The sequence below is a fragment of the Lampetra fluviatilis genome, chromosome 24, assembly GCF_964198595.1.
Source record: "Lampetra fluviatilis chromosome 24, kcLamFluv1.1, whole genome shotgun sequence".
NCBI classification, from domain to species: Eukaryota; Metazoa; Chordata; class Hyperoartia; order Petromyzontiformes; family Petromyzontidae; genus Lampetra; species Lampetra fluviatilis.
In genome coordinates, this window is record NC_136298.1 from 1,199,257 (window position 1) to 1,215,313 (window position 16,057).

A 16,057-nucleotide genomic window follows, 5' to 3' on the forward strand; every position below is an offset into this window, starting at 1 on the left:
TGTTACAGGATATGGGGGGGGGGGATCGTTGTCTTTGTTGACAGTGTGTGGTCAGTGATTGTGTGGTGTGTGTGAGGTGTGTATGTGGAGTGTGTGTGGTGTGTGTGTGGTGTGTGCGAGGTTAGTGTGTGGTGTGTGTGCGGTGTGTGTGAGGTGTGTGTGGTGTGTGTGTGGTGTGTGTGAGGTGAGTGTGAGGTGTGTGTGTGGTGTGTGTGGTGTGTGTGTGGTGTGTGTGTGATGTGTGCGAGGTGAGTGTGTGGTGTGTGTGTGGTGTGTGTGCGAGGTGAGTGTGAGGTGTGTGTGTGTGGTGTGTGTGTGGTGTGTGTGTGGTGTGTGTGAGGTGTGTGTGTGGTGTGTGTGTGGTGTGTGTGTGGTGTGTGTGTGGTGTGTGTGTGGTGTGTGCGAGGTGAGTGTGTGGTGAGTGTGAGGTGAGGTGAGTGTGTGGTGAGTGTGTGGTGAGGTGAGTGTGTGGTGAGTGTGTGGTGAGTGTGTGGTGAGTGTGTGGTGAGTGTGTGCGAGGTGAGTGTGAGGTGTGTGTGTGGTGTGTGTGTGGTGTGTGCGAGGTGAGTGTGAGGTGTGTGTGTGGTGTGTGTGAGGTGAGTGTGAGGTGAGGCGAGTGTGTGGTGAGTGTGTGGTGAGTGTGTGGTGTGTGTGGTGAGTGTGTGGTGTGCGACTGTTGTGTGTGAGAGTTTCCTCCAGGTCTTCCCGGTTTCCTCCCATAGCGAAGGCACACGTCATTGGTGTTTGGTCAAACATCCAAATGTGGCACAACCCCTCCCTCAACACAAGTCTTGGAACTCGCTGTGGCTTTACTGGGTAAAATAAGACGGCGCAAGATTTGCTGTGTCAGAGCCTCGACGCACTGCCGCCATTCTATCATCTCATGTACAGGTGACTGACCTGGGTCACCAACATGGCATCTTGAGCAATACGATGAAATAAGGTTACAGAAATGACGAAAATAGAAATCGGAGCCACAATATCACGTAGAAAGCAGTGCAAAAAGAACTGTGTTACAGAAAAAATTGAAAACAGTGCATAAACAGAAATAAAAATAAAATCAAATTCATTTCCTGTAACTTTGATGCGATTAGTTACAGCTCGGTCCGCGGCGGCGGCTGCCACAGTGGTGTAATGGTCACAGCGGCGCGCTGGACTCGCAAGCCAAGGCCTGGCGGTTCGATTCCATCTCCCGGAGCTGCAGTTGACACGACGGTGGCAAGATTCCCAAATTCCCACGGCCTCTGTCCATCCGGCAGTGTGAATGGGTACAGCCACAGCTAAGTCGGTCGGCAGGTCGAGTGTGGTGGGATAAGGCGTGGGTCTACTCCCACCTCCTCCTAGATGTCTGGTCATTGTGAGAGAGTAGGCCAAATACGCTCTAGAGCTCCCTGGCCCTCCTGCCAGCAGTGACGGGAGCGAGCTGGCAATTGCAGGGCTGCACCTTTACCTTGCTAAGGCACACAGATTGATTGGAATGTACGCATGTATGTTAGAAGCCAACAATGCTCATCGGAGGTGCCGGTGAAGGACAACAAACTAAACACGAAAAGCCGTTCAAAAAGAATGAGTTTTCAATCTAGATTTGAAAGTACATAGCTCCAGTGGCTTACTAATATCGGATGGATAGAGCGTTCCAGATAGCCGCGGGAGCGCATCTGAAAGCAAGGGATGCAGTGACCGTCTTTGTTCGATGGCTCGCTGAAAACAAAATTGTGCTTCGCAAATGGTTGTGCCCATTGCTGCTGGGTGGACAGAGGCGGCTGTGGTGGGGTTTTAAGAAACTTTCAGCTGTTTCAACTGCCACGGCGGAAGATGGAATCGAACCGGTGACCTCTAGATTGCAAGTGCAGCGTGGCAGCTTCCTCGTATTGTGTACAAGTGGAAATAATATGGTATTAAGGGAGGAATTTCCTCGCTCAATTCTTCCAATTTCCGCGAACAAAGCTCGCCCTCAACTCCTCAATTGCATGTAGAAGCTTCTATGTTACAAGCTCGGTAACTTGTCAATAAGCAAGGCCATGCCTCTCGCAAGTGGAAATTAGATTAAACTCCGTGTGGCCTTGTTGTCTGTTTGTACGTCCTCGGCCGAATATATTTTGCTGACAAATTTGTTATCAGAGGCCACGAGCTACGCAGAGAGAGAGATGTAGCTTCAGGACATTGTAGCAAAGCGGAGTGTGGGCGGCTTCAGAGCACACCGCACCGTGCAGCCTGTGGCAGACACGGTTTCCAGCGCACACCACACACGCGGCACAAGCAGCCTTCCACTCTCCCTGCCTCCTGCAGTGCGTGAAGCCTCCCGCAGTGCGTGAAAGAGCACGCAGCAGATGCATCTCATGGTAACCCAGATGTAACGTGATCAATAGCGTCGTTATGAAGAATATAAGTAACACAATCAACAGGTAGACCATACGCCCCCTTCTTCCGATGGATTACTTTTTTTTTACACATTCAACCGGCCATGCAACAGTCTGGAAGTGAAATTTTACAGCAGCATTGGTTTTGACCTTCAATGTCTCATCAGCAGTCAGGCTTGCTTGAAAATCAATGCAGGTGAACTGCTAGATTAGGATCTTTGCTGATTAACATTCCACTGTTTTGTTGCACACACACACACCATGTTCAACCACCGCACTACACTGCAGGTCACAACACCACAGTCACCCACTCGCCCACCACAATGCAGGTCACAACATTTCTCTTTCTGCTTCTTCCCCTGGCACAACTCCACTTTGGAATTCCCTCCCATCATCATCATCTCTTATTTACCAAACTCTTGTAATAATAATGATAACTTTGCTCAATTCAAGAAACATGTTAGTAGTAACTATGATTCATTACAACTTTGATAAGTTCGCTGTTTTGTTGCTGGCCGCTTGACATTTTGGGGCTTTTGGGCCTGTGCTCATCAGTGAGTAAAAGAGAAAAAAAAGTTTTAAAAATATTATTCTTGAACTCAACGAACAGGAGACACAGCGGGGATATATTCTGTGAGTGCACAATGTACTCGGTCCAGTCGCAACCTCGGAGTAATTCTCCCCCAAATGGGGGCCGATTAAAGCTACCTGGGTACACGAACCCTACAACCGCAGAGATAACGGTCGAGAGCGGTGGATTAGAAAGGGGAATAAGTGAAGGGGGGGGATATAACCGATAAAACTTTAAAATGCAAAATGCGATGTCTGGATCAGCCGTTTTTTTCCCTTCCCCCCCCCCCCTCTGGGAGCAATGACGATCAAATTTTTGCCACGGTGGTTCAATGTCTGAGGTCCGGTCACCCACCCCCGCCCCCATTCTCCTGCCATTCTTACGGAGTTCAGAAAAAACGGGGACGAGGAGAAAAAATATTTTCAAGTGATCGATTCCTGCACGGGCAATGCAATGTGCTTATTGCGAGCATGAACACTCCACACTGAACGAAGAATCGCCCACGCGCACGGCCATGGTGCGGCGGTCATGTAAGGGCACACCAGGCGGGGATGGGAGGCACCATGGTTTGGTCACCTTAATTTTCTTGAAGTCGACAGGCTTTCGAATAAGCTCGTAGTACTCGGGGAGCTCTTTGCGTGACGGCAGCTGCACGAAGACTTGACTGAGCTGCCGGCCAGACCTGCAGACACGGCCCCACACACACATGCACACGCGCCCACGCACACAGGCGTCTGGAGGTCAGCAGGAATGCGCCTGCGATCTGAGCGAGAGATAACGCGTAAACAAAGCGAATTGTGAGATACTCTCTCACAAGTGATGGTGGCCCAGGTGGGGGTAGAAGGGAGGGGAAGAGGAAGGGAGGGGAAGAGGATAGGAGCCACACTCGCATGATGCAAGATTGCAGCATTTGCCGTGAGTCACACGGCTGAGTTGTGTTTGGTGAAGGCAAGAATAGGTGAGGTCCCATTGTCAACGTTGAGCGAAAGGGGTCCAGGTGTCCCAACTGGTGTCATGAGATTGTGACTCAGCTCCATGCACCCAGGTGGTGGCAGTAACTGTAACCGCTTCCCAAACCCACCCCCCACCTCCCAAATCGTTTTTATAAAACAAAGAAGCAGACGGTTCTCCTCCCTCCTCCCGTGTCCGTACCTCCACACACCGCCGGCCTGGTGGCCACCCAGCGATAGAGCAAGCGGCCCGCAATCTCAAGGCTGCAGAGTTCGAATCCTGGTTGGTGGTGGTTTACTTCGTCAATTATACCTCCATCCGGGGCCGATAAAGCGAGAACGACTGTTGGAAAAATCAACTGCGGTTGTCCTGTGGTCACTCGCCCCCACCATATAAAATGTGTAATTTCCATCATTGGCTCGGGACTGTGATCGGTAGACAGGCTCCGTCTGAAATGCTCGTTTGAGCAGGCGATTGCTCTGACCTTAGACCCTGGGATGCACGTGAAAGCCGCAGGAAGCGGTGACGCTTGTGCCTATGCGTCGCGCCACACCGGGCTCTTACGCAAGACTGACGCGGAGAAGGGTTGGGGGCTATTAAGCAATTCATCTTTCTGTTTTCACACTGCACGGGCTTTAGCACATTCGCAAATACCGCTTACAGCCCAGGCCAAAGATAAGGATTCAACGCGTGTCACACCACACGATGTCCTAGTGAGCTGTGAAGCAACAGGAGCTCTGACAGCTACAGGCTTAGTGCGGCCTGGAAGCTTATTATTAAATAATACAAATTACAATTCCTTATAGGGGAAACACATACTAATTAACTGATTACTAACGTAGCATATAATTACAATAACACACATTACAACTCATTACTAATCATAACAATTGACTGATTACCAATCTATTATATAATTACAATACCCCCCCCACCCCTACTGAAATCGTCGCACCTGCATGAGTTAAATGATGACGTCACCCTGCTGCTCTATTTAAGAACGGGAGCAAGTGAGGGCTTCACCATTCTGACGAATTGCCCGATGATGCTGGATGTAATTACCAGTGAAACGTTGTACTCAAAAACTGTAAATGTTGTGGATTCACTCTTCAACACACCGGTGGGCTAAAGTAGTGAACTATTTGTCTTTTGACGTGACACTTTTTTTGCTGATTGGCCGTGTCGGGTGATGGAGGGTTACGACACATTTATAAATAACGCGATCTAACCCAAAAACTTTATTAAGAACAACAGGAGCTGTCGCTGCTGCTGCCTTTCTCCACCAGTCATCACGATCATTAAACGTATAGTGACATCGCGGATGTCACTGTGTGGTGCCGGCCCCAGAGGCACGGCGTGCGAAGTGCTCACATCGCGGACATCACGTATGTAGCGACATCGTGAATGTCACTGAGTAATGCCGGCTCTAGCGAGGCACGACGTGCGATGCATCGTCATAGCGGACACCCCGTAGGTGGGTGTAGTATCAGCCCTAGGGGGGGGGCTCGGTGAGCGCTGGGATAGCACTCAGTGGCACCACGCATGGCGTTCAGTGCTGACCCCTACAGGAGGGAGTGTGAGAGTGTCAGCCATGGGATGAGGATACCCAAGGCCACGGCACTCTGGTTGACCCTGGAAGGCACGTGACAAGTAAGATCGACACAGGGGCTCCAAGTAGGGGCTAGGGGGTGGTCACGTGTCAGGGTGAGATCCTACGGGAAGGGTCGAGAAAGGGTAAGAGGTTTCTCGAAGGTGGTCGTGGCCAAGGGTGGGGCCAGCCACGACCCAGGAGCATATAAACGGGGTCCCCACAGGGACCAGGGTTCAGCGTTGTTGTTGTCATCTGAAGATCTATGATCTACGTTCTACGTCCAAGAAGAAGTCACCAACACGTGGACAAGGACACAAGCCAGGGTCCTGTCCGTTGTAGCTACGCCCAGTAACTAGCATAGTTAGCCTGGTAGTCCACCACCATAGGTTACCTGGTAAAGGGGCAGTAACCACCTTGTGTTAATGTGTTGGTATTAATAAATATGTGTTGCCTCCAAAAAGTACATCTGCGACTCGGCTGAATCCACTACAAATGCGAGGCATCGAGATATATATTATGGATTTAAAATGTCTGTTTACGTGTCATTATGTGCTTGCTATGTATACATTCAAGTGTGAGGAGTGGTAGCGTCGTGGTTAGCGCACCATGCTACAAACCTCGTGACCCAATCTTGATTTGAAGTTTTCGTGACTGCAGGAAACCATACTCTTTGGTTATATTGGTAAAGTCACGTAGGTGGAAAAATAACACAAAATGAAAATAATATATCACGACGTTTCGATCGCAACACAAGCGGTCATGCTCACATGTTCTTTGGATTGCACTCGCATGCTCACATGCCCTTAGGATTGCACTCTCATGGTGCTAATCTCTCATTAACACTGCTGTTGTGCGCATATGCGGGGATGATATTTATGCGGCGACGGAAGCTCATTCATGCTAATCTCTCTCTCCCTAATCTCCCCCATTAACACAACTGACGTGCTTGCGTCCGTGGATGGAATTCCTTTCCAGCTCAGACCTCGCTTGCTTGCTCATCGCCACATAAATAACCTCTTGTTGTAACAGCTCTCTCGCTGGTTCAGCAGTTCCAGTGGGTTCGAGCATCCCCGAGGTTCTGTGTAAACATCAGCACTGGGGAGACAAAGGCAGCTGGGCGTGGTGCTGGCCAACCTATCCCCCTCACGCGCCTTGCAGGCCTTCGTAGGTGCTCGCTAACAGCACTTGCCCCAAACTGTTTATTAAAGGCCATATACGGGGGGGTGGGGGGGCACATTCCGCGTTTGTCATGTACCCCGCGTGCCAATCAGTGCCTTGTACAAGGGACGCTCCCACTTACCCGTCCTTGTACTTGAGCACTGCGTCCAGGACCTTCCTCATCTTGTTGAGCAGGGACGGCGGGTTGGGCACTGGCTTGTCGGCCGCGGGGGGGCGGCCCCTCTTCTTCTTGTGCCTCTCCTTGACCGGCGGGGGGGGAGGCTCCTCGATCACCTCCGGCTCCATCCCCACCGAGCTGGGCGACGCCTTCCGCTTGCGCGCCCGTTTGGCTCGCACCACCTCCTCCATCTCCTCCAGGTTGCCGTCTTCAATGGCCTGCACAGACGCAGTAGCGCACTCAAGCGACCTACGCAGACGCAGTCACCCTCAGGTGACCCACACAGACGCAGTCACCCCCAGGTGACCCACACAGACGCAGTCACCCCCAGGTGACCCACACAGACGCAGTCACCCTCAGGTGGCCTACACAGACGCAGTCACTCTCAGGCAGCCTACACTGACCCAAGTCAAATGCGAAGGGTGTGACCGTCATAGCAACAGGCCCGACTGTGTGGCAACATGGCCAGCAAAAGTTCGCTGCTCATGCTGCAGAGGTTTGCAGTTCAATTCCTGCAGGCCACCCTGGTTAATAGTCAAGAGTAATTTCCTAATCAATTGAGCATTGAACCATTGGTGTTGACAGTCCTGAGGCAGTGGTGGGAATTCCACATTATTTTATAGGAAAACCACTGTTGACTTTGCCACTAAGTGGGACGCACTTCATAAAACCCAGAGGGAGGGATGATGGACTGAGTAAACCCGTCCGAACCAGGAATAGAACTCGCCACCTTCCGATTGCGAGCCGCTCTACTCACTGGAAGAGCCAGTTGGGAAGGTGGGGTGGCACGTGCTCCCCCAATCATGCTATCGAAATCCCTGATTTCGATCGGATCATTGGGGTTCATTAGTAATAAATTGGTATTTTGCGACCCCCACTGCCACTGTGTAGCATATTATTACGTGCCAGGGACTCTATGAAATGATAGGACAATAGTCTGAGTCCATAATTGGCAATAAGTAACGGCAAAGCAGTTATAAGTGACTCACAGAATTGTGCGCAGTTGCGTATACAGTACACGACTTCCCTGAAGGCATACCTTCAGCGAGCGCGATGCCGATCACACACGGTTCGAATTCGACCCTCGATCGATGGCTGCACCCTCGATCGATAGCTGCACCCTCGAACAATGGCTGCGCCATCGCCGCACACGCGTCAAATAAAAAGCAAAGGACAAGTCCTTATTTACTAGTAACTCCTATCATTTTTCATTGCTGGGAAGCTGATAATTGTTTTTTTTCCTTTTTATCTGGCAACAAAACTGACACCTCTTTTTTACAAGGACCACAATACCTGCAGTCGGAATGTTTGCATTCCGACTGCAGGTATTGTGGTCAATGCAAACATGATTCCTTGTAAAAAAAGGTGTCAGTTTTTTTGCCAGATAAAAGGGTAAAAAAACAATTATCATATTTTGCTACTGGCAAAGGAGGTTGCAATGGTGTAAATTCTTACCCCGAGCTCTCATACTCTGATGGTGCATTGTCTTTGAGTTGTGCGCCTTTTGGCGTCATCTGGTCCAACACCATGTGAGACTAGGCTCTAAAAAAAGCTGTCTCGGGTGTGGACCAATCAATTTCAAGGACAGTGCATACATTATCAGAGTTGTGTTTTTTTGTTTGCATTCCGACCGAAGGTATTGTGGTCAATGCAAACATGACTCCTTGTAAAAAAAAGTGTCAGTTTTGTTGCCAGATAAAAGGGTAAAAAACCAATTATCATATTTTGCTACTGGCAAAGGAGGTTCCAATGGTGCTGGGAAGCTGCCTGGCCGGGTAACCTTGCGGGTGTCTGCACCGTGAGACGCTCCGCCCCGTCTGCTTCACAGTGGACGTTGAAGGTCCCATGATGTCATTCAAAGAACAGAAGATAAGGCCATTGTGTACCAGCTTTGTGGTCCAAATTTGAAAAGTTACCTGGAACTGAGCCAATCAAATGAAGTTGTCATGTGGATAAATATTACAATTTACGTGGTTTTTCATAAAACCAGAGGAATGTTGAAAATCAAGCAGCAGAATGTGACAAATTTGTACAATTTGCTAACCCAAAATAAACGAAGAATCATAACATTCCACTTGAAGGCCTACGTATAACATGAATAATCCAAAATCATTCTATTGGGATGACACAGCCATCATGGTTGCTCACCCCCCACCACGCCCCCCCCGCCAAACTCCTGCAGGAGTCACCCAGGGCGCACAAGCGTGGCGACAACCACCTGAGCAGCGCGCTTCATGCGCCGGCGACTCCCGATGCGCCCGTGCGGGCCACGGACTCGGGGCCTGCCGCCGCCACGCGCTCCAGCCCACACGCACCCGAAGCCACTGCTTCTCGGTGAGCGAGTCGCTGTAGTCCACGTCCTTGCGGTGCCGGGTGCCTCTGCCAAACATCTTCTCCTCCTCCTCCTCGCACGTCAGGCGCTCCACCTCGGCGTCATCCTTCAGGATCCACCCGGGCAGCTCGTCCTCCTCCATGAGGCGCGGCTTGCGACGGGGGTTACGCGCCTCCTCGCGCCGCCGGTCGAGGTCCATGCGCTGAGCAGCGCGACGAGAGGGACGAGAGAGAGAGGTGGACATGCAGTGGGCGGGGGAGGCAGCCCACCAGAGGTGGCGCAATCACCGTACACATCAAAGTCCCCTTCTAAACACACTTGCCGAGGACAGGCCCGGAGGCCCAAATATGTCAGTGGCCAGGGACAGACGGCATGTGTAACAGTTGAAATCGAGTTGACGCATTTCGCGAATCAAGCAAGGCTAATACTTATTATATGTAACAATAGGTTTTACCCTTTCTGGCAATAAAACAGGTGTCAAGATGTTAGAACACCAACCAGAATCCTTATTCAAGGAATCCTGTTCTGCATTAACCACACGTACTGGTGGTGAACATGCAAACAAAAAACATGCTCTGATAATAGAGACATTGTCTTTGAAACTGATTGGTCCACACCAGAGACAGCTTTCTTTTGAGCCGATATTTCAAAGTTTTAGACCAGAGACCGCCAAAAGGCGAACAGCACAAAGACAATGCACTATCAGGGCATTATGGCTCGGGATGAGCAGCTACAATGAGACCTTTGGTGTTTTAACATCTGCACACGTGTTTTATTGCCAGAAAGGGTAAAACCTATTGATATATTTTAATACTTATTTATTGTATACTTTACTATCATTATAAGAGCTTGGGGAAAAGAGAGGATGATGACGGGAGAGAATTTCCAAGTGGAGCAATACGAGGGGAAGAAGCAAAAAGAGAAGTGTTGTATCCTGCAGTGTGGTGGGAGGGTTGTAGTGACCTGCAGTGTGGTGAGTGAGTGAGTTGTTGTATCCTGCAGTGTGGTGGGTGCAGAAGGGTATTTGAGGCCAGGAGTGCCATCTGTACAGCTGTGTGGATCGGACAGCTGGGCCCTAATTTAAACCGCTTAAAAAGAAGTTGCTGGCATTTGAGCACAGATGTGCGAGATGGATGCCGGGAATTCCGTGGCAATACAGGAGAAGCTACGCAGAAGTAATGGAGAGAACATGGGGTAGCCGAGTGACGTGGCTCTGATTGAGTGACGTGGCCCTGATTGAGTGACGTGGCTCTGATTGAGTGACATGGCCGTGGCTCTGATTGAGTGACGTGGCTCTGATTGAATGACGTGGCCATGATTGAGTAACGTGGCCATGATTGAGTGACGTGGCCATGATTGAGTGACGTGGCCCTGATTGAGTGACGTGGCCATGATTGAGTGACGTGGCCATGATTGAGTGACGTGGCCATGATTGAGTGACGTGGCTCTGATTGAGTGACGTGGCTCTGATTGAGTGACGTGGCTCTGATTGAGTGACGTGGCTCTGATTGAGTGACGTGGCTCTGGTTGAGTGACGTGGCTCTGATTGAGTGACGTGGCTCTGGTTGAGTGACGTGGCTCTGGTTGAGTGACGTGGCTCTGATTGAGTGACGTGGCTCTGAGTGACGTGGCCATGATTGAATGACGTGGCTGCTATGGAGTGATGTGGCTATGGTTGTGTGATGTGGCTATGATGAAGCGTAAACAGCTGTGGTGGGTGGACCGTGTGAGCACGATGGTCAGGGGCAATTGCTATGGGGTCTCCATTAGCCCAATGGCCAGGGGGAAGAGTGAACGCATATAAACGTGACATGCAGGGCTCGTGTCGATGTTACAGGAAATAATAATTGGAGCATTCTTAAACACAATGCATAATACAAGCATATTTGTTTGGCTTGCGTCCTGTGGTTAAGGGTTCTTAACAACACGGATTTGGCCAGGGAATTACGCAGTGGCCTCAGCAAATAATCAACGATGAATCGAATATAAACGCCCTTTGAGATCACCACACAAGTTACAATATGGTTTCCGTACCATGAAAAGATCGAACTCATCCTCGTTGCGGGCGATCATCTGGTTCACCGTCTCATCGTCGGGCACCTCGTCCTCATCCTGCGGATGCAACAACGAGAGGGAGGGAAGAGAGGGACGAAGTGAAGCGGAACCACCGCCACACCTCGTGACCCGGCGGCTCCAGCCCACACAGCTTCATAGCCTCACAACTCCGCTCCTGCTGCTGCCGCCACCTTGTGGATTATACGAGCATCGGCAAACGAATAAAGTCGCGGGCATTCACGCTTACGTTCCCAAGCGCAGAGAGGTATCGCTGTTTCACAGACCCAGCCCACAGTAGTTTTGCAGTCGGGGGAGCGATGTGTTTTACTGGGTGCGATACTCACTGTACGTGACGTGTTTTCTATGTGTGTGTGCACGTGCGAGTGCATTTGTGTGGGCGAGTGAGTGTACGTTTGGGGAGCAGTAGTGTACAAAGGCAAACGGACGTGAATAGGCCTCGGCAAGGTAAGGTAATTTACCCTTTTTACCAGGTAAAAGAGTAAAGGTGTCGACATGCCAAGGGGTAAGGTAAAGGGTAGGGTAAAGGTAGCTCGGAAGAATTACCCGGTAGGGTAAAGGTAGCGCGAAGTATTACCCGGTAAATACGGTACCTTGTTTACCGCTAAAAACTCAATAGCGCAGTCCGTGGCTTCCATTTAATAAGTAATAATAAAAAAAAAACACGCTTTTATTAAATGTACTAGTAATGGCAGAACTCCACGACTCCAAGAAGTGGCCCCGAAACTTTCCATAACGTAAGGGACCGTGGCCAATTACAGCCAACGTCAGTTGACCGTGGACAATTAGACCCAAACAGACACAAAACATATAAAAAAGAATGTTTAAAAACGTAGATTTTTTATGATAGAATATAGTGTTGTCATCAGTATGACATATGTATACCAAGTTTGCAGTCGATACCACATTGGGAAGTGGGTTAAAATTGAGTTACTAGATTTGAGGATACAACAACGACAACAACCACAGACAGAATGAGTTCAAAGAAAGCGTGTAAAATTGGAATCGAGAGTATTCTATATGTGTAATGCGAGCGTAAACGGCCTCGCGGATATGACGTAACAGGGGGGAGGAGTTGGGTCACGTGGGAGAGAGGAGAGCTTTTAAGGGCAGGAACGGGAAGGGCGGGGGGAGAGTGTGAGAATAAAGACAGGAGGAGGCCACGCAGGGCAGGAGGTGGAAAGTGGCGTGATCGCCACAGGTCGGGACTCGGCACCGTTGGCTAGCGGTGTCCGGGCACGGGGGAGACGGAGAGCAGCAGTGGGGCTGCATAGAGAGCAGCCGTGGGGCTGCAGGTCGGGGGCGGAGAGGCTGAGTGGAAAGCCAGCAGCGGGGCTGCATCGGGAGCCAGCAGCAAGTCTGCGGGAGCGACGGCAGCAGTGGGGCCGCCGTGCGGGCAAAGTTGTACGAACCACAAAAAAGGACAACGGAGACAGACCCAGTGAAAGAGTCCTTTATTACATATGTGTAGAGGGGTAATATGGGGACGTGACGTCGTGTGTGCCGTCCAGTGCGATGACATCACGGAACGTGACGTCATGCGTGCTGGGCGGCTCGATGACGTCACGTCTCCTAGAGTACTTAAGGGAGACCCCGTGACAAAAGCGGGGTCACTGTGGGAACGGGTAGAGTAGGAAGGGTAGAGAGGGAGCCAGGGGTAGAGAGGGATCGAGCGGAAAGTCTGGGGAGAAGCAAGTGGTAGCCGATAGAAGTGCTCTCTCTCCGGTCGGTGGAGTCGGCAGAGTCCCCGATCCGACACGAGAGAGACCGGAGCTAGCCGGGCAGGGACCAGGACTCGATGTAGGACCCCTAACCCCTGGGCGTTGTCTACCCTTGTGTATTGTTAAGTTTGTAATAAACCCTTGGCGGAAGCCTCTCAACTTACCTTCGTATCAGAGTGCGTCCTGGGAACTCCTCAACATATGTTATAAAGCCCTCTAGCTAGCATTTACCGTTATAAACCTTTTCATGTGTAGTACTCCAGTAATTACCCTGTAATCGGGAAATTTGTATGGGTTAAGGGTAAAGGGTAGGGTAAAGGTAGGCTCGTTGCTTTTTACCTTTTACCTTACCTTGCCGAGGCCTAGGAGTGAGACTGGTCACCCATCCCCTCGTGTGCTCTACTGGCCTTCGTAGGTGCTCGCTAACAGCACTTGCCCGAACAGTCTGCTACAATCTATGTGGGGGATCTTTGCCTTTGGTGGGTGAGTGTATATCATGAGTGTGGGTGTTTGCATAGGTGTAATTACATGTTTGCTATGTGCATGCTAATGAACGCCAAGCAACGGACACCCTTGCAAATGTTATATTTCCACGGCGGAAGTTTAACACTATCCGGTTAACGACCTCGGTGGTAGGCAACAGGGTGGTGTAAAAATGATGAATAGAAATCTGCTGCCGGGGGGGCAGGCGCACCTCATCCTGCTCCTCGTGCTCCAGGATGGCCTGCAGGAAGATTCGCCGCTCATGGCTCGACGACTTCTGGTCGAACATCCCGGCCTGGATGACCTTCTGGTCCACGTTGAGCTTGTACTTGGCGGCCGCCAGGATCTTCTCCTCTACGCTGTTGACGGTGCAGAGCCGCAGCACGCGCACCTCGTTCTGCTGCCCGATGCGGTGGGCGCGGTCCTGCGCCTGCAGGTCCTGGGGAGTACAGTCGAGGGGGCGAGCAGAGAGGAAGGGCAGGGAAGGGGTCGTGATGTGCGTGAGTTTCCTGGAGCGGTTGGCACTCTCACGCGGTTTTTGTGTTGTTATAAAAGTCTCCCCCCCCCCCCCCATTTTATGAAAAAAATTTTCAGATAATAACACGACACGGGCACAAGCTCTGCTTCACTCTCAAAGACAGAGAATGACTCAGAGGCGCAGGAGGAGGAATCACACAAACAAGCTGGAAGGCCAGCAGCCACGCGGGTTTAGCCAGCGCAACCAATAACTGTCCAACCTCTGGGTCCTCGATATATAAACCAAATCAATTGGCACACTTGCCCACATTACAATGTGAATTGATTGGCTGTCGGGTGGTGGAGAGTGATACTTAGACGGCACGATCCAAAAAAAGTTAATTATTGGTGATTTTTCAAACTTGACAAATTTGGACTGGAATGCCAGCGCACAAAACGGCCTCCTGCTCCGCTTCAAATGACGTCGCAGGATCCACTTCGAGCAAAGCAGATGGCGTGTAGTATTAATACGGTGTACAGCAGTATTCATTTTGTGTTTAGTTTGTTGTCCTTTCCCACACCTCCGATTAGCACGGTTGGCTACGTACGCTACGAAAGAAGTTCAACATGCATACAATTAACCAGGGTGCCCTGCTGAGTTTGAACCGTGAAACTACACAACGAGCGGCAGACGCGCTTACCCCCTAGCCTCGTGTCTCGGCCCGCCAACTTCCGTTTACAGTCGGTGCGCGCTCCACATTCCGCTACATCTCCGCGGCGTGTAAATCAGAAGCGGTTTACGCGAAACCGTGAAAAGCGCAGACTCGCCACTGGGTTGTGGTTTGCGACAGTATGAGGAGGGGTAACCTGGTGGGGGTTCCAGTCCGAGTCAAAGATGACAACGGTGTCGGCGGCCTGGAGGTTGAGTCCGAGGCCTCCGGCGCGGGTGCTCAGCAGGAAGATGAAGTAGGGCGAGTCGGGCTCGTTGAACTTCTTGAGGAGGTCTCCCCGCTCCTCCGCTTTTGTAGTTCCTGCACGGTAACGCCACAACGCGATTCAGTAGCCACCTACATGGACAGAAGGTCTGAGAACCAACGACCTGCTGGGTCAATTGGGGGCGATCAGGATCAATCATCAATTGATGAAACGTTATTTAGTTTCAAGTCGCCCTTAGTTTACTTGCACCCCCTTCCTTGGCGATCCATTCGGGTGGAACGATGGGATGATGTAGCCCAGCATCCCCCTCCCACTAACCGCCACCTCCTGCCGGCGACACCTCGACGCAAAACACTGCAGAGGCTTCGTGGTGTCCCCGTGGACGCGATCGGTCGCGGGCGTCCCGAACACGGCTACCGCCCGACCCAACGAATGACGTCCGGGCATAGAGACCACTCAACCTGGATCGAGTTGCTCGGCAACGCTTCCCAGGGCGATGGCAAAAAATGTTTTTTTAAGAACTGGGCCAAGTCCAGCGTAGAACAAAGCAAAGTCAAAGGCGGTGCCGGCGGGGGGGGGAGTGCCCCGAATGGCCCGTTCTGTACGGGGATCGAGCGTGACCTCCAGCCCCCCCCCAGCTCGCCCTCGCACGCGTCGGTTTCCTCACACACTCATTCGTGGAGTTGGCCAAACATCCCAACATAGGACAACAAAAGGAGGGCGGCTTTTGGTGGTGCCAGTTCTGGTGGCCTTCCCCGATTCGTCTGCTGTGTCCCCCAGCGCCTCTGGAGAAAACTACAGCACATTACACATTTCTCCAGCCGAGTGTTGAGAGAGATGTGATTTGAATGAATGGCGCTAAGAAAACGTGAAAGTAAAACAAGTATTTTTTTATTTTATATGTAGGGCTTTCACGGCCAATCTTGTCCTTCTCAGATTTGTCCTCGCGATAGCCGAGCTTTTGTTGATGATGCTGTTGGAGTCTCCAGTGAAACTTCATGTAAAATAAGAATTGCCAAAATATTCTACATTCCTCCAGTTTTGCTGAGATTCCAAACCAATTGTCATATTTGTCCATGATGTGACAACTTAATTTGATTCGCTATGTCAGGTTGTAAAGGGTTATAGTTAAAAACTGACATTATACCTAGATGATCTAACCGAAAATAAAACTAATTCAGAATCAAATACAAAGCATAGTTATCACTTGCAGAACGGCCCACAGAAGCAGATATCATAGCGGTACC

At 50.8% G+C, this 16,057-nt stretch overlaps 1 protein-coding gene across 1 annotated transcript in view; it reads right to left on the reverse strand.

Annotated features, from left to right (window-relative positions):
- LOC144941067 (SWI/SNF-related matrix-associated actin-dependent regulator of chromatin subfamily A member 4-like) overlaps nucleotides 1-16,057 on the reverse strand; it is a 59,523-nt gene that overhangs the window by 8,192 nt on the left and 35,274 nt on the right. Inside the window, exons 27-32 of the mRNA XM_078867500.1 lie at nucleotides 14,742-14,905; nucleotides 13,630-13,857; nucleotides 11,176-11,253; nucleotides 9,125-9,343; nucleotides 6,774-7,027; nucleotides 3,508-3,613 (exon numbers count right to left, since the gene is read on the reverse strand). Of these exons, the coding sequence (XP_078723626.1) occupies nucleotides 3,508-3,613; nucleotides 6,774-7,027; nucleotides 9,125-9,343; nucleotides 11,176-11,253; nucleotides 13,630-13,857; nucleotides 14,742-14,905 (1,049 nt within the window). The remainder of the gene's footprint in view (nucleotides 1-3,507; nucleotides 3,614-6,773; nucleotides 7,028-9,124; nucleotides 9,344-11,175; nucleotides 11,254-13,629; nucleotides 13,858-14,741; nucleotides 14,906-16,057) is intronic.